Source organism: Pteropus alecto, unplaced genomic scaffold, assembly GCF_000325575.1.
Source record: "Pteropus alecto unplaced genomic scaffold, ASM32557v1 scaffold48, whole genome shotgun sequence".
NCBI lineage: Eukaryota > Metazoa > Chordata > Mammalia > Chiroptera > Pteropodidae > Pteropus > Pteropus alecto.
Genome location: NW_006442110.1, coordinates 1,255,973 through 1,276,952, shown reverse-complemented (window position 1 = coordinate 1,276,952; position 20,980 = coordinate 1,255,973). Strand labels below are relative to the sequence as shown.

At 46.8% G+C, this 20,980-nt stretch overlaps 1 protein-coding gene across 1 annotated transcript in view; it reads right to left on the bottom strand.

Moving 5' to 3' along the window:
- Positions 1-20,980, bottom strand: part of PRKAG2 (protein kinase AMP-activated non-catalytic subunit gamma 2) — a 186,452-nt gene continuing 165,472 nt past the window's right edge. The window contains exons 9-18 of the mRNA XM_006920611.3: positions 18,494-18,575; positions 17,388-17,446; positions 15,438-15,483; positions 13,853-13,907; positions 12,754-12,880; positions 9,950-10,115; positions 9,571-9,608; positions 8,388-8,534; positions 3,058-3,151; positions 1-211 (exon numbers count right to left, since the gene is read on the bottom strand). Coding sequence (XP_006920673.1) covers positions 180-211; positions 3,058-3,151; positions 8,388-8,534; positions 9,571-9,608; positions 9,950-10,115; positions 12,754-12,880; positions 13,853-13,907; positions 15,438-15,483; positions 17,388-17,446; positions 18,494-18,575 — 846 coding nt within the window. The 3' untranslated portion in view covers positions 1-179. The remainder of the gene's footprint in view (positions 212-3,057; positions 3,152-8,387; positions 8,535-9,570; positions 9,609-9,949; positions 10,116-12,753; positions 12,881-13,852; positions 13,908-15,437; positions 15,484-17,387; positions 17,447-18,493; positions 18,576-20,980) is intronic.

The window sequence follows — 20,980 nt, the reverse complement described above, 5'->3', positions numbered from 1 at the left end:
TTTTTTTTTTTTTTTTTTTATGCTTAGTTTCCACATCACTGGAGAAAATACCCATCACTAAACCCTGATATACATTCTTAGCCATTTTCCTCTCCCCCAGCGCAGTCAGTGTTCACGAGGCAAAGTGTGACCTGGAGTCGTCATTCAAGTTCCCCTCGAGGGCTTCTCCATCCCAGCGGTCACTCGGTTTCTGGCTCCTTTTGTTTGGCACCTGTCAAGAGAGAAAACGAGTTTCAGAGCAATAGGAAAACCTGTCGCATGCCCTCCCTGACGGCGGCCGTGGTCCTCCCCCTCGGTGTTGTCTCCGTGTCCCGCAGTGTCCTAGTGGGATGTTCTAGCGGCTGCAGGGGACAGAGAGGCGGTGACAGAGAGGTGGCTGCAAGCTCCCACCCTCACGGACCGTTCCCGTAGCGTGCTTTTACTCCATAGTGCGTACCTCCTGTAATTCTAAATGTGCGAGATTTAATTTGAAAGAGGGTTCTGCTAAAACATTCTTAAAGACGCGTGTCTTTGTTTTAGTAAAGGTGCAGAGTATTTGCATTGTGCGTGTACGTTCGGCCAGGGCCCTTTAAAATGGGTGGGTAGGGAGAGCTTCTGCTTTTCTGGTGACAGCAGCTTCTCTCCCGTTTGTCATCAGACACGGAAGACGCCGGGCTTTCGAAAGAGAGGAACAGTCTATAAAAATGAAGAGGCTAAAAGCCTGTGGCTGCTGCCATCAGACTGTGCACCGGCTGCACACGCAGGGACTTAGGTTCGTGTGGACAGTCTGAGTTACGTCTGACAGTGAACTTCTGCCGATACCACTAAAGACGTTTTAAAAAGAGAAAATGTGATTATATCGGTCAACATCCTTAACGAGGAATTGTGTCTATTAGCCGGTACCTTCTATTCACATAACATGGATGCTTTCTAAAAGGGCCTCCTGCTGATTATTCCCTAACATCCACCAGCGGTGCTTGTCCCGATATGGCGCCTCATCCACTGCGCACACAATGCTTTCGCTTATGTTTCTGGTTTCGACTCAAAGTATCTTTGAAGGGACAGAAGGCCGGTCTGCGTGTTCTGTAGTTGACGGAGCGCAGGTTGACCGGGGTGGCAGCTTGCCCAGGCTCACGCGGCTCCGGAGGTGACCGGCAGCTCGCTAGGCTGGACTCCTGGCTGGATGCACGTGCCAGGCCGGCTCCAGGCCCGACGGCTGCCGACCTGACGCAGGTAGTCCCGTGGGGCTGGAGCTCTGCCTCCAGTGTTCACCTGTCATCCCGTGACCAGGAACATGGAGCATTCTAAATAAACAGCGCTACACACACTACACTGTCAAGAACGCCGATTCATCTGTCCCCATCTTTATGACATCATCGCCGGTAACGGACCCTTCGGATGCCAGCTGCGCAGTAGGCCCCGCCCCGCAGACGACCACGAATGACTTCCACCCTGAAACGGCCAATCCGGACGGAACTGTAAACTCATCCGGCCCAACGTTCTCACAGTTTGCGACACGAAGGCAGAGAGCATAAAGACTTGGGACGTCAACTGTTATCACTTGGGGTAAAAGAACTTGTTTGCTCTGAGCCCGCGATGCACAGAGAATCCTGGGTGCTGGACAGACAGGAACTGAGGCTGGGCCTGGCTGCCCTGGGAGAGGTGTGTGTCCCACCCTAGGGCCAGCGCCTGCCAAGGCGGTGTCATGTGCCTGCGGGCATGCGTCTGCCCGGAGGGCGGCCTCTTCCTGTCGTGCACAGGTGCCTGCAGCCGTGGCCACTCTGGACTGGTCCTGTGCCTCCGCTCTGTGGGGGTTGTCCCCTGCCAGGGTGTGTGCTCAGGTCACTGCCTGTAGCAGCCCACACTGGGTGACCAGAAGGCAACCTGTCCATTCTTCTCTCTTCTCAAAGGTATCTGGAGTCGTCCCACTTTGAGGTTATCCCGAATAATGCTGTGAACAATCCCACATTCATTTAACCATTCTGTCAACATCTCTCGATTATAAAGGTCATCGTGAGTTTCATGTTCTCTAATACCTGAAACTTTAAGCTGCAGCAGGCCCCATGTCTAGAGTTTTTGGTTCAGAAGATGTGTGTGTGGGGTCCCCTCACGGTGCTTTTCTGACGAGCCCCAGGTGCCGCCCGCTCGGAACCGCGCCCCGGTGTTCGCAGTCCGGCTGGACCTTTCTCGCTGGGGGCAGGGATTCCTGTCGCTGACTGTAAAAACTGGTCCTAGCTAGTTTGATTGACTTCTGAACTAGAGAAAAATCAATCCCGTAGCACACGCACACTTTAATGTTTAACTTCTAAGAGTTCAAAGTGTACATCACTTAGTCTCTTGGTCTCGGTCTTGGCCTTGGTCTCTGCAGCCCAGGACTGCCCTGTTTGTACTTGATGGGGGTGGGGAGGGCTGATGGCTTTAGGACTCCTGCAGCCCAGCCCACTAGGACCCTGCGTGACACAGGGACAGCACCGTGTCCTTTCCCCCAGTGCCCCCTCCTCCCCTCCCTCCGCACTCTGTGACCTGAGAGCTGGCTCAGGGAGACTCTGGCAGAAAACAAGTTTAGCCATCAAGCCGTTTGGTGGGTGATGTAATGTCCATAAGCTATTAATGGAAAAGAGTCTGTGTTTAGGTCTTCCGTTCTGTGTACTCAAAACACTAGAAAGCTTATTTTCTTTTTAAGGGGTAGATGGTTTCAATAGTTCGATCCCAAAGGACTTCCCTCCTGTTTTCCAGTTAGCAGTCCTATGACTAAAGCAAAACCGAAGAGGTCTTAGGTTTATAATGGAAAAGGTTATGACGAACGTGGCAATGGACCCTCGATTACGCGGCCTGCTGGGCACTAACAGGCTGCGTGCCAGAATGCTTCCTACAGACTTTTCTCTCTGTCACCCAAGCAGAAGAGTAAAACACTTCAAAACCACAAAGACGACGAAAGTGGTTTACAGGATAATGCACGGAGAGCCACGGCCTGTAGGTGGGAGGTGGAGAAACAGCCGTCTGCTGTGCCCCAGTCCCCAGTCTGGCATGGGGCGGGGTGGGGGTCGGGGTGGGGGGCTCGGAAACCGGCGCCCGTACCTGGAGGTGTGAGGATCAGGGCCTGCAGAATGTCTGACAGGGAAATGATTCCCACGATGCTATCCGCGTCATTCACCACCACCAGCCGATGGACCTGCACACGAGAAGAGCGGGACCCACGACAGGGTTTAAGTAAACAGTTTTAAAACATATTAGAGAAAACTATTATCATACACCATAGAACGAATCCATCTCACAAATGGGAAAAAGCAACAACATATACAACCATATGTTGGTTTCTAATAACTATCGGATACTATTTTACATGAGAAAAACGTCGAAATGAGCCCTGAAACTAACAGGTCGTTGCCCTTAGAATGTTTATTTTTTACTGTGCTTTTCTCTGTGAAGTTCGCATCTTACAACACTGAGGATGAGTGGGCCGTAGTAAAGTGAAATGGACTGCGCTCTCTCTACTCGACGGTCTCTTGGAAAGCAGTGGCCGACATGCTGAGGTGTCACTACAGAACACGCTCGAAGCAGGGGAGGGGTAAGGAAGCATCGCGCTTCTTGGACGTAGGCGCTTTAGAACTTACTGCTGGTCCGCTACGGCCTTGGAGACCCTCCTCTCCCAACGAGGGGTTCAACACCGCAGCCCCCGCTGCTACACCGTGCGGGGCATAGGGAGGAGATGGACAGAGGGGGAAATTGTATATATATATTTTTCACCCAGTCCCCGACCCCTCTCCTGTTCAGCAACCATTGGCTTGTTTATCTATGGGTCGGTTTGTTTTGTTTATTCTTTTGTTTTGTTTTAGATTCTTCGTATAACTAAAATCATTTGGTTATTTGTTTCTCTCTCAGATGTATTTCGCTCAGCATAATACACTCCAGGTCCATCCAGGTTGCAGCAAATGGCAAGATTTCCTTCTTTGTTGTTGCTGAGTAATATTCCATTGTACGTGTGTCCCACGTCGTTATCCAGACGTCTAGCGATGGACACTGAGGTTGCTTCCATGTCTCGGCTACTGTGAATAATGCTGCAGTGGATATAAGGATGCATGTATCTTTTTGAATTATTATTATTTTTTTTGTGTAAATAACCAGAAATGGGATTGCTGGATCATATGCTATTTGTACTTTTCATATTTTGAGGAAAGTCCACACTTCTTTCCGAGTGGCTGCACCAATTCGCAATCCCACCAACGGTGCAGAGGGTTCCCCTTCTCCACACTCACCAACGCTTGTTGTTTGTTGCTTTACCGACAATGGCCACTCTGACAGGTGTGAGGTGGTATGTCATCATGGTTGTGATTTGCATTCTCTGACGATTGGTGATGGTGCGTATCTTTCTCACATGCCCGTCTCCATCTGTATGTCCTCTTTGTGGAGAAATGTCTATTCGGGTCCTCTGCTCATTTTAAAGTTGGATTTTTTTTTGGTGTATGTGTTAAGTTGTATGAGTTTCTGTGTGTTTTGGATATTAACCCCTTATTGGATGTATCGTTTGTGAATATCTTCTCTCACTCAGTAGGTTGTCTGTTTGTTGACAGTTTCCTTTGCTGTTACGAAACCTTTTTAGCTTGACGTAGTCCTACTTGTTCTTCTTTTGGAAATTGCCTTTGCACAAGGGGACATTAAAAAAAAAAAAAATTTTAAGACTAGCGTCCAAGAGTTACTGCCTACAAACCTTTTTAGCTTGACGTAGTCCTACTTGTTCTTTTGGAAATTGCCCTTGCACAAGGGGACATTAAAAAAAAAAAAAAATTAAGACTAACGTCCAAGAGTTACTGCCTATGTTTTCTTCCAGGAGTTTTACGATTTCGGGTCTTACATTTAAGTTTTTTACCTTTGTAGTGGCTTTTCGAAATGTGTGAAATGCTATATTATTTGCCTTTACTTGTGAGATTTTTTTCCTTTCTCGTATTTTCTTATTTCTGGTTATGGACTTTCCTCTCCTGCTTAAAAAAGACCCTTTAATATTTCTTGTAAGGCTCACGTAACACGATGAACCCCTTTAGTTTTTGCTTGTCCAAACCCTCTCTCCTTCGGTTCCGAATGACGATCACCTTGCTGGGCAAATTATTCCCGCTGCAGGTGCCTTTCCTCCAGCACTTGATGCTGGCCGCTCCCCGCCAGCCGCCTGCAAAGCTGCTGCCGAGAAATCCCCACAACATTGTGGGGTTTCCTTTGTCTGTAACCAGTTGTTTTCCCCTCGCTGCCTTAAAAACTGTCTCTTCATCTTGAACTTTTGCTGTTTTAATGAGAATGTGGATTGGTGAGTCTTTGAGTTCGTGTTTGGAAAACTCTGCGCTTCCGGGACCTGGGTGTCTGTTCCTTTCTCAGGTAAGGAACGTTTTCAGCCATCATTTCTTTGAATAAAGTCTGTTCCTTTCTCTCTTCCTCTGGCAGCCCTCTAGTGCGAAGGTTCGTGCCCTTGACGTTGTTCCCAGAGGTTCCTTAAGTGACTTCATTTTTCCATTTAAAAAAAAATTTTTCCTTTTGCTGTTCTGCCTGCCTGGCTCCCACTAGTCTCTCTTCCAGAACCTGGGTCACCTGTGTCACCGCATCGCTGCTGGGTCCTTCCAGCCTGTTTTTCGTGATTGGATTCTTCAGTTCTGACTGCTTAGCTCTTTATTATGCTAATTCTTTGTGGAAAGTCTTCCCTAAGTTTTTCTGTTCCACTCTCAAGTTTGGGGAGCATCCTTAGGAGTTTCTTTGAATTCTTTATCGGCAAATTATCTCCATTTCCTTGAGGTTTCCGGTCCCTGGGGATTTTCCTTCTTTCTTCATCTGAGACGTTCTGTCTTTTCACATTGTTTGACTTTCTAGGTTTGTTTATATGAATTAGGCAAATAGCTCTCTTAGTCTTAAAAAGAAGCGACCTCCGTGGGGGCTGTGTGTGCCAGGTGGCTTTGGGAAGCTGGCCAGAGGTGGGCGGGCAGTCACCTGGAGCGGCTCTGGGCAGAGGGCCGCATGTGTGCGGTGACACCCTGATCTTATCTGTTCCCTGTTTTCGGAGCCAAGATGGGCCTGGGCAGTGTGGCTGGGAACACGCTGCAGTGACCTTGCAGGTGGCCGGCGCCCTGTCGGGGTGGTGGGGCCGGCAGGCAGTGGGCTCACGGGGGGCACCCCGACCCTGCTGCTGCAGTGTCCCCGCCTCCCCGTTCGCTCCCCTTCCCTCGTCTGGTCGGAAGCTGTCCGGGCCGCCCTCGGCGGTCCCTCCGCAGTGACCACTCTCGGCCCGGGCAGGGTTCAGGGCCCTCGTGCCACCGTCTCGCAGCTCTGTGTCCAGTGACACTGCGCTGGTCGTGCTTCTGACATCATGGCCTGCTTCAGGTTAAAATCACTGTCATCTTCCTCGCGCCAATCAACATAAATTTCTTTTAAAAGTTCCTTAGAAAATCTTGGGTTCTTCAATAATCCTATGACATAACACCGTTCTCAACTAATTAAAATGAAGATTTCCGTCTGGGACACAGTGCGTTTCATAGTCAATACTGGACACAGTCTGTCGTCAGCGGTAACCATTGTGTGACCTACTGAAGGGCCAGGGGGACCACGTCACCTGGAGAATTAATTCTGCCGGACAGAAATGACTACCAAAACATTTTCTCAGCATCTGTGGCTGAGTCTAAACTTTGCGGATGAGGTATCTAAAAGCCAGTGTGACGTGTGTCATATAAATAAACAGTCATTGCATGCAAATCACTCAGGGGGGAAAAAAACATAAACATTCACGGCTGATCCCGCATGCCCTTCTCCTAACAATGCCGAGGCTAAAAACTGGTCTTGGCCCCGTCCCCCCACCCCCCGCCGTGAGGAGTCATCTGGCGAAAGGAATTATTTTAATGAGGAAAAACTGTCAAGATGGATAACCTGAGAAAGCTGTTCAATTACATCTTTGTTTTCCTCGATGATCTATTTCTCATTACGGTGAGATTTCTGTTCACCAGATGAACTTAAAGGACCAGCCAGGTACTTTTTTCTTTTACCCGACAGCAACATGTGCTCACACAGGAGCACGCCGGCACGGCGCAGCGCCGCCACGCGGCCAGCCACCGGTAACGCTGTGGCGCCGGTGCCCGCCTCTGCTCCGTGTGGCTGCATGCGAACCAGCACACGGAATCACACACACACACACACACACACACACACACACACACCCCCGTCACTGGCCTTCCAGCAACGTGCTGATGTTTTTCCATAGCAACGTCTTCTATGACGTGGCTTTGAATTATGCACATAATTCTAAGGACAGTAATAAAAGGGAAGACCTATTTCTAAGTCAGTTAGAACCCTGCGCAAAAACAAGTAGTGATGAACGTTAAATTTAAGCAGAAAAGGAAAGACTTCGTGTTGAGATTCTGCTGAAACACATTAAAAGCCATGACGGCCGAAGCTGGGGGAGCCACGTCGGACGAGGCCAGGGCAGGGTGGGCTGAGCAAACCAGGGAAGCAGGCCGGGTGGGTCTCCGCAGCCTCCTGAGGGGGCACTGCGTTCCGACGACACACTACATCCGTCGCATGTGCCTTTCAGGAAGCTGGCTAAGCTTGCCTGTTATTAGCCCGAAATAGAATCGGGTGCTTTTCTTGGACTATATTCTTTTGCATTTATGAAGAAAAGCAATAAAGCAGACTTTTTATTATGAATTCATTTTGCCTAATGAGGATTTGTTCCTTCTGCAACAGTAGTGCATCCTTCAGGCCTAAAGAGTGACGAACAGGATAATACTCTCTCCGTGTCTAATGAAAAAGGGAATAAAATGATTTGGGGACTAGGTATACTGTATTAGCTAAGCTCTAAAATGATCTCACTTATCTTTTATTCAGCATGTCATGCAAAGTAACATGAAAATCCTACAGGCAGTGGGTCCGATGGGGCCCGAGGCCTGACGGGCAGGAGGCAGAGTGACTAGACGTTTACTGTTTCTCTAAACCAGGAGAGAGAGACGCTGAAGAGAGAAAATGACTTAAAGACCAGAATATATTTTACAATTTATGATTCACTTTGTTAAAACCATATAATTGTACACTTCTAACTTTAACCTCACAATATCCTGGTGGGACCTAAAATTCTTGAGACTTTTGTTTCCTCGAGTATGTGTTTTTTAAACCGTGAATGTATTTTACCAGTTTACTTGATTGCGTTATGCTATTAGGACTTCTAAATTCAATTCCATCCGAAGGACATTTACAGGTGACCTACTATATGCCAAGGGACATGCCAGGTTCTGGAACAGGGACCCTGTGCTGTCCCACTGAATTCGAAGGTGGCCTCATGGGCTGTCTCTGTCACTGGGGGTTCCTGAGGCGCCATCACTAGTCAGTGCTTGCTGCAGTATTGCGGGGGGCGGGAGGTGGGGAGGAATCGGGCGCAGCCTGCTCACCTCAGCCCTCACTATTCTGTCCACAATGGTCTCCAGCAGTTCCAGCCTGCTGCACTTCACGACGCCCTCGAAATACTGTGAGCGGTGCTGGAGCGCCTGGGTCACTGTGATGTCTAGGTTATTGTATGTTTTCTCAGCAGCGAGGTTCTGGAAGAAAGTAACAGAATGAGTCATCTCCTTTCGATTCACATTCGTGACCAAATGCGTAGTTTAAAGCAGTCTGATTTTTAAGCACATAACTTCTTATCTGAATTTAGTACCGGTTTATGCCGTGAGCACCGCGGTCACCATCTTATCAATAATTAAAACTTACAAGGTGTAAGTACCTTGATCGTGAGGCGACCTTGTTAAATTCTGACTGCAAGTCTTTTTAAAGATCCCCCCCATTCTTAGAGGGCTCTATAACCTGGTGGACTAATAACGGGGTGCCCAGTGCCCCAGGGCTGAGGAATCTGCATCAGTGAACTCGGGGTTCTGATTAATCTTAGCAGGTCCCACTCAACCAAATTCCAGTAAGCAATTTTTTGGTGTCTATTAGAATACATGAAAAAAAAAGGGTTTGAGACAGATGCAGAATATTTAATGCAGGGGTCAGTATTATGGCAAAAAAAAAAAAAATGGTGTGCTTCTTTGGGGCTATCCAAGTTTCAGTTCCCTTAGAAATAACATAAAACTCTAAGGAAGTGCATTTACAATGAATGAGGAAAAAAGCATCAGATAGAAAGATATAGCACTAAAATCGAGCCAGTAGATTTAAACTAGGGATTAAAAAACAGGACTTCGCACAACTCTAATAAATTTGCTGTTGTCTTCTTTAGAACAGTGTCCCCAATCATCACACCACGGGATGTACGTGACCAGGGACCTCCAAGTTCACGTGCGTGCTCAGCACGTGCCTGTTGGCGGAATAATGTCTCCCTCACAGAAACAGGACCATTTAAAATATATACATATGGTGTAGTGATGGACAAGCTAAACATGGACTGAAAAGAATTATAAAATGCTACTAATATTCACTGCTAAGCCAATGAATGTTAGAAATACAGTTACTACGGGGAATCTATGGCATTTTCTGATAAGAGCCTCATAATCAAAAAAGCTAGAAATCATTAAATTAGGAAAAACCATAAAAACATTGTTTTAAATGCATTCTAGATGACAGGTTTAACAAAATAATACTTACAATTACATCGAATTTGGAATAAATATCTACAACTTTTCCTAAAAATGAAAATGTGTGTTAGAAAAATGTCTTAGAAACCGATAACATTTAAAATCAATCTTCATTAGGTAATTATTAGGAATGACATATTGCTAAACGAAATTAGCTTGTCGTTTTTTAAATGAACATGAAATCGCATCTTAGTGGAAAATGTGAAAATATGCCCGTTGAAAATCCTTTCCCTGAGCGCTCTTGGGTGCTGAAGCTTTTTCACCCTAAATTTCCACTTCCCCCACTTATCGCCCATGCTGGGTTGCTGATCTCATACGCGAGGCCATCGAACAGTGGCTTTACCCCCAATGAGATACACAGCTGTTTCCGCTCACGGCCACACACAGACCTGACTCGTCCACGACAGGCAGGGCGGACACCCGTCTCTCCACGAAGACGTTCAGGGCCTTGATGATGGGCGTGTCCGGGTGTATGAAGGCGATGTTGTCGTACGTGCCGATGCCCAGGGCGCCCAGGTTCTGCTTCATGAAGGCAGGCTTTGGCATGTCGGACATCTAAACGGGGCGTAGGGACAAGTGCGCTAGAGCCCAGGGACCTTCGTCATGTTCAAATGTCCACTAACGTGCGACAAATGAGCCTTCCCTAACAATCTACTGGGATGCCTGAATTAACGTGAAAACGTGACGTGTAACAACTGTCCCGTTCAAACCAGCTTACAAGTCGTTCTGTTTAACTACTTGGTAAAATACCGCAAAGCTCTAGGGCTGTACATTCCCCCCTTGCTTTCACCCACTGAAAAAGGGGACGGAAGGGAACGCAGGTCTGTTTGGAAGTTAAGACCCAGAAGGCACCAAGCAGCCTTCACTCTTAATTACTCCCGTTAACTCCTGGTCCTGCGGCCACCGGCTATTGCTGGGCAGCATTGAGACCGCGCACGTCCAGACCCAGGGTTGGGTGGTCTGAGCCGTCGGCGGCTACTCACAGCACCCCAACTGTCTACTGGGAATAAAGGACAAGCCAGCTGGGCAGAACTAAGAGCACCTTTGAAAGTTAACTTATTTATTTTTTTTCCAGGGGCTGCTTTAAAGGAGGAGGGAGAGGTCGGAGAGAAGTCTAGGATTACGTTTGACTAAAACGAAATAAGGTCTATGGTTCAAAAATCCACCTTTTATAAAGGGTACAGTTGACTCCATCCTCCTGGTGTACCTTATAATTATCAGGAAAAGGTGAACAATTAGAAGAAACAAAATGTTCAAGTCAAAGAGTTCATCAATATTCAAATCATGAGACTCCTAGAAATTTAGAGAAAAGAGAGAGACCTATTAGGTCGCCTGGCCCGTGTCGACGCGGGACCTCCCCTGCTCCGCGCTGCGTGCTCGGGCTAGCTGCCGACTCTCTCCAAGGGCAGTGCTGCTTTTTCTCAGAAAACGATCTCACAAGTCAGTAAACATCAGGTTGCACTGTCTTTCAAAATCTGCATTTTTATCTGAAAACATCTAGCTAAATATTCTAAAAGCATGATGATGCTAGCGACCATATTGGCCCAAATATAAGGCAGCGCCTGCAGAGCCGGCCTCTACGGTGCAGGAGACACCGAAAGCCCGTCTCGAACTGTCAGTCCTGCGGCAGCGCAGCCACGGAAATGGGTGGGGACCCGGCCACCTGCACCGGGGCGGCCCGGGGTGCGTGGACCCTGAGCCAGGGCCTCTGTGCACAGAGGATCTGAAACGCTGCCTGCCAGGACAGCGGGAGGGACGAGGCCTCGGGGGCTGAGCCAGGCCTTCGGGTCGGCCTGCTCCGCCACTGCCGGCTGTGACCTGGGCAGTTACTTCACCTAGCTTAGTTTCATCACTTAGAAAATAGGATTAATACAAATACCTACCTGGGAGGGTGGTGGTGAGGATTAGCTTTATCACACGGACTGCCTAGGACAGTGCTTGACTTATCATAAATGCTTGCCGGCATTAAGCTCTCCTGACTAATAGCATTTTAAAACGATTAAAGGGTGACTGGGCTAATAGCCTGGCACCTGTGGGCCCGGACAGCACAGCCTGGCCCAGGGTTCTGTTAAACCCCAACACTAAGGTGACGGTATTTGTGGCCCGCGGCAGACTAAGAGCCTGAGCGTGACAGACGGAGGTCTGGCCTACACTAGTGCACGTCCCGACTTCTTGCCGAGGCTGGCTCGTTACCAAAGTTCACGCTTTTCCGTAATCACGTCTCCTTCCTATCTTCTTAGCCTTTATTTGAACGTGAAGAGTTATTTTTACACGTAAAGTATTAAAATAGAGGACTGGTTTGGTGGAAAAGTTATTTCTCCCAATAGCTGAGCCCTCTGGGCTCCTGTGCCCAGGAGCGGGGTGGCCTGGGGCTCGGGCTCCCACACGTCACCCAGAACGCTACTGCTTCCTCACCGGAGGCCCCGGAGAAGGAGGTGGGATCGCCTGGTTGATGTAGAATTTTAGTGTCTATTGATTTCTTTTTTTTTTTAAAACTCTTCAAGTGATCTCTGAACCGTGAGTGAGGCCTCCCACTGGCTCTAGCTGACCAATTCCTCTTAACCTCAAACTCAGTGCGTGTAATTAAAAGGAAAAACTCAAAGCCCTCTGGTCCTTCCCAGCCTCGTTAGAACTGCCAGCCAAAGAGGTTCCGAGCCCGGGCGACGACGAAGCCATCTCGTTTCAAAGGCGGCTGAGGGAACCTGCAGGTGAGACGGCCTGCATTCGGACCAACGTGGTGCTCTCTTACCCAAAGGTCACCTGCTGCGGGTTTTCCTCTCAATGCTGCAGTTGATAAATCCGGGGACAGTACTTTTGAAAGTTTCCAAAAAGCATGATACCGATAAAGCATCCTAAGGAATTTACTACAAACATTGGCTCAGTTTATCAGTTATATAGCAGTTCCTTAACTGGACTGATTTGCAAATTGCTTTAATCCCCCGTTTTAGAAGTATTCTCATTTAAAGAGAGAATTCCAAGTGTTTTATTATTACCTTGGTCCTTGCACTGACAGGTGACTGCTTTTTAACTGGAATCAACTTTGAGAAGGCACAGTTCAAATAGTAAGTTGAGAAAATGAAGTTTAGAAATGGAGACCTTAAAATCACTTCTGCTCAGGGAACAGGAGCCAGTTTACTTGAAGTAAATTAAAGTAGATGCAACTATGTCTTTAGAAACACTAAAAGCTACTTACAAAAAGCTGGAGGAACTTGAGGATTCTTTTGTGGGTAAGTATATAAAGTGCATTCCCACTGATAGGGTCAATAACTGGCAATCTGTGGATTTTATTTTTGATCAACGAGTATACAGCATCGAAGAGGCTGCGGGAAAAGCCATTAAAGTTGTTAGGAGGCTTTAAAGAAAAATTAGAAAACTGTGGACCACCCCTGCTTTAAAAGCATTTTCAGTGTTTTTATATTACAATCATAAAAGGTTGATTGACTTAAAACAGTGTTCCGGAAAAGGTTTAAATTGGAGATCTCGGTAAGTTGTTTTTCACAATCTGTGTTAATCTCAGATACAGGTGTGAGCTACAGATCTCTAGCGGTTTTTTTTTTTTTTGGTAGTGCGTTTCATGCTTTTATTTGAGGAATGACAAGCTGGCCCCGAGGAGAACTACTGGACCCCACCATGAGCAGCAGGAGGCGGCTGGGGCGTGGGCCCTGCTCCGGCCGCCGACTGCACGGCCTGCTGGCCGCGGCCCCGCTCGGCCAGGCCTCTCCTGTGACTGCCGGGCCGGAGGCGTGGCGGCTGTCTGTCCATTGGGACTTGGACACGGTAACATTCCACATTTCCTCGCCCGAGCTCGAGTCTTAAGAATGCCAATGTGGACATGTACCAGCGCCGACCCCGAAGGCTTGGATGCAAACGTGTGGGTGCTAGAGGACCCCCCCGAGAGGGCGGCCCCCTCTCCTGACCCCTCTGGACCAACGTCTGATAGAGACTGACAGCTCGAGCGTACGTCAGAACCACGGGGCAGCTGTGTTAGCGCATTTCCTGGGCGCCACTCTCCAGACTGGCTTAACGGCCGGGGGCGGAGCCCAGGAGTCTGCGGTCCTAACAGGCTGCAGGTGGCCTGATGCGCAGCTGCGTATTTGACCATCTTCCTGGTCCATTACAGCCCTCTGCACCAGCAATGGCTGTGATTTCTACTGTCTCTAATTTACTGAATTTAGTATCAGACTTAAGGAGGCTGGCCCTTACCTAAATAAAAACATTAATCAATCACGGTAACAGAACAGATGAGTCTGAATGAATGAACACTTTCAAAGGAGAAAACTTTACAAGTTTACCTTGCATCTGGAGAGATATTCACTAAAGGCTTAAATGTTTCTTGTAAATAAAGCTCTGTATTTATAGAAAGAAAACATGCAATTAGTAATGAATTTGCTGTTTGCAATTATTACAGAAATTAAAATGCCCTTCAATTTATTGACATAAGGATTAAAAACCCAAATCAAATTTAAGATACTGAAAACTATTGTGTTATAGTTACGGCTATTTTAAACAACTTCCAAACGGTTATTAGGATGTTGCCTTTGTGGAAAAATTAAATATTTAAAACCAGTATTATAAGAGATATAAAAATCAGAAGTGGAAAAATCTGAAAAAACCAATAAAAGCAGAGGTCACTGGAATGCTTCCGAGTTACTACCGCCTAAGCATTAATGAAACCCTTCAGAACTAATTTTCCTAAGTTAAATAAGTTATAGCAGACTTTGTTCTTAAAATGTTAAGTTTTCTTTTACCAAACTAATGCTCGAAATCTGCATCTTGGGGATCTTTCTAGTAGAAATGATCCTTGTAAAGATCAACTATAATTGACTGAAGTTTCTATAGAGATGGCATTCAAGGATGTCCTGATGTTATTGTCAGTACTGAATAACTACGTAATGTCAAAATGTAAATACACTCAAACCTTGGCCTAACGTTACTTACACAGTAGAATCTGATGGGAGCTATGTGTCTTGGTATTGTTACGTATTATCTTCATAACAGGCCGTGCTAAGATATGGATCCCATGTCGACTTACTTTTGTTTAGTTTTGTTTCGTGACAAAGCCATCAAATCATATGGAATTACGAGTCCTAGCCCTTTAGAGAATACTAACGTGTTCAGATTTCACAGCCAGTCACAAAGACTCCTTATCCTACCAAGCAGATTATGGGCAGTACAAAGCTAAATTTCGATTTTAAATTCAAAATTTCCCTTCAGCTGGTCCCTCCATTTCTATCCAGGCTTCTCCCTGAACACCGGCAGAGGCTTCCTCCTCGGTGATTCCCATACAGGCCTGTATCTACGGCATTCCCGCTGACGGCTCTCCATCCATCAGCATGATGGGTCTCATTGAGCCACTTAAAAAATGCCTCTATTTCAGCAAAGGGTATTGTCATGATGAAGGGTGAACTTCAATGTTACGAAGAAAGCAATCTTGAAGTTTTCGTGTTATTTGATCCAGATCATCTGGTTTAAGATTTATTTGTTTTATGTGTCTCCATAATTTGTAAAGAAATAATTATTAAATGTAAAAACAGGTCTTTGCTTTTCTTAATCTCAGGCATTTCTTTGGTGCATTTTCTATATAGGGGCAAATGGAGGGGGTGGTAATACTTAGTAGTGAATGGGCAGAGGGGGGGTGCTGGTCAGCTCGCTCCCTCATGTTCCCAGCCTGAGTATGAAGACTTGCTGCCCGTTCTCTATAAATTTCTATTAAACAGAATGCATAATGCGTATAGTAATATGGCGTGCTAGAACACTAAGACAGAAATAAGTTTTAATGTAGTTAATCGTTAAGCAGAAAGAAAGGGTCTGTGAAATTAAAACATCTTACACACTAAGTAGAACTTTTTTCCCCGATATGAAAAGTTTTATACTTACCTCTCCATGTTTCAATCTTATGTTCCTCTAATTCATAAATCTGTACCTGGAAATAAGAAAAAACCTTATTTATAAGTGTTAATACAACATAAAAAAGACTTCGTAACTACTGCTGAGTCCCATAATTCAGCAGATGTAAAGAAGATAATTCAGAAATATTGGCAATACGAAAAACAAAATACATTTTTTTCAAGATAAATGTTTTATAAATTTAAAACAATAAGCCAGTATATTTTCATTAATTTGGAATTTTCTGATACACTTAAATTTTAGACACATGGACATATATACTCCTTCCTTCTTTCTGAGGATGCAGAAGATTTTTAAAAAGGGCAACTGGTTAAACCAGGTGCTCGGATTAAGTTGCTGGGGCAGTTTACGCCTGGCCCATAACACGCCACTTTACAAAGATGCCTGGGCAGTTAACACAAAGTCACTGTGGAGTCCTCAGCTGTTTCAAATCTTACCACTGTCTAGTGGCTATTCTTGGCCAAGTTACTTAACCTCTCTCAATCTGTTCCCTTCCCAAACAACTGGATTAAAAGGGCGCGTGAGACAAAGGGCCTGGTACTCAGCGCCCCATATTCCCCCTGCCCCCCCACAGCCTCCCACCCCAGCTTTTAAAGAAATGAGCAGGCCTCCTGCCAGCACTGGATGGGGACGTACGGGGCCCCTTCGCGAAGCTTCAGATCCACTGGTGGGCAACGTGATGGCGATGCCACTGGCGACGGAAGACAGAACGCATACTCGGTCGCTCCGACAGGCTTAGCGCCGGGCGCAGAGAAGGCGGGGTGCACAGGCGAGGCCAGGAGCCGCGGAGGAGGCCAGCTCCAGCCAGGCCCTGCGTGCCCGGGGGCCTCACATGAGAGCCGTGAAGGCCGGGAGGACAGACTCCCCCACACTGCGGGGCAGGGAAAGGCCAGGTGCAGAGGAGGGTGGGGCGAGGGACATGGGCCCCGACACGCCTGACGGTGACCCGACGGCCTGATGGCGGGCTCCATGTCTGGGAGAGAAGGCCAGGCCAGCGCTGACCGTGAACAACGTGACGGAACAAGGCCAAGAGGTGATTTTCACAGCGCCGGAGCCAGCGCAAGACCAAGTGTAGGGCAATAAGGCAGGTGTAGCATGCGGGTCGTGGGGTGCCGGGGCAACGGGAGGAAGCAGCAAGGGGCTTAGAGGCTAAACGGGGAATGAATGAATGAATGAATGAAAGAATGAATAAGAAGGCCCCCAAGTTCCGATGCTAGGTGGGAAGTGTGTGTGTGTGTGTGTGTGTGTGTGTATGTGTGTATAAGGTGCAAAGATGGGTAAGACGCAGTCTCTACGTCAAGAACGCACAATCCAGCCGGAAACCCGGACACCCTCACAACAGCACTTGTCACCTGTGCACCGCTGACTTCACGGGCTGGATAACTCTGCGGCAGGAGCCGCCCTGGGCCCTGGGCACTGCGTCCCTGGCTTCTGCCCACTGCACACCATTCGAACCACCGAGAATGTCTCCAGACATGGTCCGATGTCCCCTGGGGGACGAAATCACTGCCAGCTGAGAAACGCTGCACGACAACTGACCGGCACACAAGCCGGGGAGTGCCGTCGGGGCACTAAGGGGAGCGCCGCACCTGAATGGTGCCCGGCTCTGCCCGAGGGCACTAACACAGGGACCTCTCCATCACCGAAGTGATCCTTCCACCTGATTCCGCAAGACTGGAATCTCGACTTGCAGGGACCGAGGACGGGGGAGTGTGACAGTGAAGTTAAGGAAGAAGAGAAGCCACATCGAGAAGGGCAGGCTTCTTGCACCTCATATATATGTATTTGGAAAAAACCAACCTCCATCCCTGAACCAAAAAAAGAAAAAACGAAATCTTAATGCCCACACACACAGCCCTCTACACACACACACAGAAAGACACAGCTCCCATCGGTGACATCAGGATTTCTGGCACTTACCATGGGTGATTTATAGTATCTATGTAGTATATTTATGAAATCTGTAATTGTTAGCATTCCTGGAACAAAGAATTATATGTTAAATAGGAAACTATGAAAACGTAAATGAAAAATCTCAAATTACAGGCAAATCTGGAAGTTACCAGAAAAGCTTCTAAAGAACCCATGTCAAGCACAGTTTAATGTGTTATTTAAAACTATTAATGTTATTGTCTATACCCAACTAAGATACACAAATAAGCTGAAATTAAACTCGACAGTAAATGGAATGAATCGCAGTATTAGGCAATTCAATGAGAGAAAACTTAATGAACATTATAAAATATCACGAAAGACTTGCAGCTACATATAATTTCAAATACTGTAAAATATAGAATATTCCAGAAACTCTAGAAACGTGACACTTCTGGGGACATGTGGGTCATTTCCTGAGAAACATGCTAAAAACGGTGGTTTTGCCAGTCACGGTATTAAGTGCTGTCTGTGTGCCAGGTGCCAGGACCACAACGATGAAGACAATGTGGCCCTTTCCCCAGAGGGAACTGTGACCGAGGGGGAGGCAGACGCTCACTGGTAATTTCACAGTAATGTGAGCACAGCCAGAGAGCCGACAGCCACTGCCTGCTGCGATTTAGAAGATGAGAAACTATGGAGTTTGGGTATCGTACGTTACACGATGTTTCTGACAGTATAACAGTGATTCAGCAAAGGTATCAATCACGTTAATGCCATTTGGTTGCCCCGTCAAAAGCTGTTCATCCGACGGGGGAGCAGGGATGGATCGCAGGTGTGCAAACGTGAGCAAAGGCGGCCGACCGATTGGTGTCTGACCACAGCCTCCCCCTCTCCCTGGGCACAGAACTGGCCCAGAACTGACAAGGTGCTGAATTAAAAGAAACTCAAATACGTGTAAAAAAGAAACTCAATAGAGTATGTGTTTTTGAATTTACTAGCGGCCCTACCTCACTCGGAGGCAAAAGCCAGAAAGGTCTTTGATTTGGAAACAGGTTTACTAAGCTGAATTCCAACCAGCATCTGTTAAAATGCCTTAGGTTTCCTGCTTCCAAGGTTCCCCGTTTCAGACTCCCTCCGGGCACCCCGCTTACCTACAAAGCTTTGCTTTTTGCTCTCCCAGAGAGGCGCCGCCCGGACTCCGTTGGCTACTAAGGCGAAGAAGGCCTTCTTAACCTGCGTGAAGGTGGGTGAGAGACACGACACGTACTTTTAAAGGCCACACGTCAGGGAGAAAGACGCCTTCGACAAAACACTCAGCCACATCTTATCAGATATCCTCAACACTGAGTTTTCTAAGTCTGGTAAACTAAAATAACTCAATTTATTAACATTAGCAAAAACGCTTTTGTATTACACAGGGATTGGAGACTATTTTTTGAAACCGAAACAAAACAATTTCAAAAAATGTTTTCCTGTATCTAAACGCTTGTACACAAGGAGACGTTATATAGTTCTTAAAACCACATAAAAGAATTATACTTCAGAGTTTAATTTCTCTTACGTGGTTATTATTAGCTCACTTGAAAACACTGAAGTTATAGCAAATGACTTGAAATGGAAATTTCTTTTTCATCCGTCCGCTCACAAAACAAAGTGTACTTTCTCATGTCCCTGAGGCTGCGAAAGGAAACGTGTGACAGACGCTATCTGCGTGTCCTTTTATGTCTTCGAGAGACAGGGATTCCCCGTGGGGCAGTTCGGAGCACACTCACGTGTGCTATCTCACTGAATCCTCATGGCAAACACGCTCCGGGGACCGTGACAGGTAAAGGAGGCGTCAGAGGCGAGGATTTATTAAAAGCCAAAAGCCCAGTCCTTCAAATGATCCTCTAGATACAGAGCAATAAACATAGGGAAAACGGTTCAGTTTTATTAATAACCGAAGAAAGGAAAATCAAGGCAAATTTAAAGTACCCCGTATAGCTGCTAAATCAGCCAGTACTTTTCCGTGATAGCACCCAATGAGTGCTGCTGTATAACCACGGGGGGCACCATAAGATGTGAGAATGTTTCGTGAGCCACGGCTTCTATCGAGAATCACTAAAATATTCATACTGTTGAATTATTTACTCATACTGAAATTTTAGGAAAAGGATTCCTGAATTAAAGATGTTCAATGGGGCATTATTTCTAATACTGAAAACAGGAAAAATATCTGCCCCAACAAAAGACAACTCGTTAAACATTGGCATAACAAATGAGAAAAAAGTAGCGAACTGTATAATTATGAAGACTGTGAGGGAAAAAAATCGTTTATGGCAGTGAAAAATACAGACTATAAAATTATCTATTACAATCGCATAGAATACATATTTCAATGGAAAAGGTCAAAGAGAAATCAGCAAAAAAATCTAAACTTCTAAATTAAGGAGCCGAGATAGTAAAAGCGTATTTATTTAAAATTTTTTTTTTATAGTTTTTAACTAAAGAAAATGATTCTTTTGTCACGCAGTATGTTCCCAAACCCATTAACTTAATAACGAAATGAGAAAATTACAGGAACTGGAGCTGCGAATCAGACTAGCATTCATAACTTCCTGAGTGTTTCTATGCCTTTCATGCGGCCAACTCTGCCTTTATGCAGAGTGACTTACGCAGGTGCCCGGTGGGTCTCAGTTTCCTGCACGACCTGACCGCAGCCCAGCACTGTCCTGAGCACCGTGGGCAGCGTCTCCCAGCCGAACGAGCTAGGACAGAACTGGGAGAGGGGGTGAGCGGAATCGATCCAACGACACGGGAGGGAAACGGTAGGTAACTCAATGGCCCCGTCGGCCGATGAAATATTTTTTTGAACCGCAGCTGCAAACATATCCACACTGTTTGGGGAACGAGATGGCACCTAGGGACGGTGTGACAGTTTGAGCGGGCTACCTGGATGCTCTTCTGGGAGTCCTTGCCTGTGGTCCTAGAAAACGTCATCAAAGCATGTGGGGGAGAAGTCGCAAATCAACAGATGTTAAAACACATGACGTATCTGCTTAGCTTGTTTTTCTAAACGGGCTGGAGGAGGGAGCGGGTAGGGGCATCTTTTAGCAGCGAAAACCAGTACTGAAACGGAATATTCGTCAGGACCACTCACGAAACTCTAAGTGACCGAACCTGTTGAAAAGCCATTCCGGAGAGTTCTGAGTTGGGCCATGATGAAAACTACGGAACGAGCTGGATGAAACAGACCAGTGGCGATCTGACCGCGCTCGACTGCAGGGCGCAGGCCACGCTCAAGAAGCTACAGTTCTTGAGAAAAACAAAGGCTAGAAATCGAGCTCCACAGTCACCGTGGGCTTTTTCTGAGGACTTTCTGCACATCGTTTTCGAATAGGCGAACTGCAGCAGAAAACCGGAATCTATCAAGAAGAATCAAATCCCAGGCAGGGTAAACACGAAGAAAAACACACATAAGCACATCACAGAGAAGATGCTCAAAGTCGAAGGCCGAGAGAAAATCGGAGAGCGGGGAAATCGGTTAGCAGTAACTCTGAAAGGAGCGACCATCGGGCGGACGCGGACACCGGTGCAAGCCGGGGGTCGACTTTAACATTCAAATGTAATGACCGTTCTTTCAGAAACAGCAGACACAT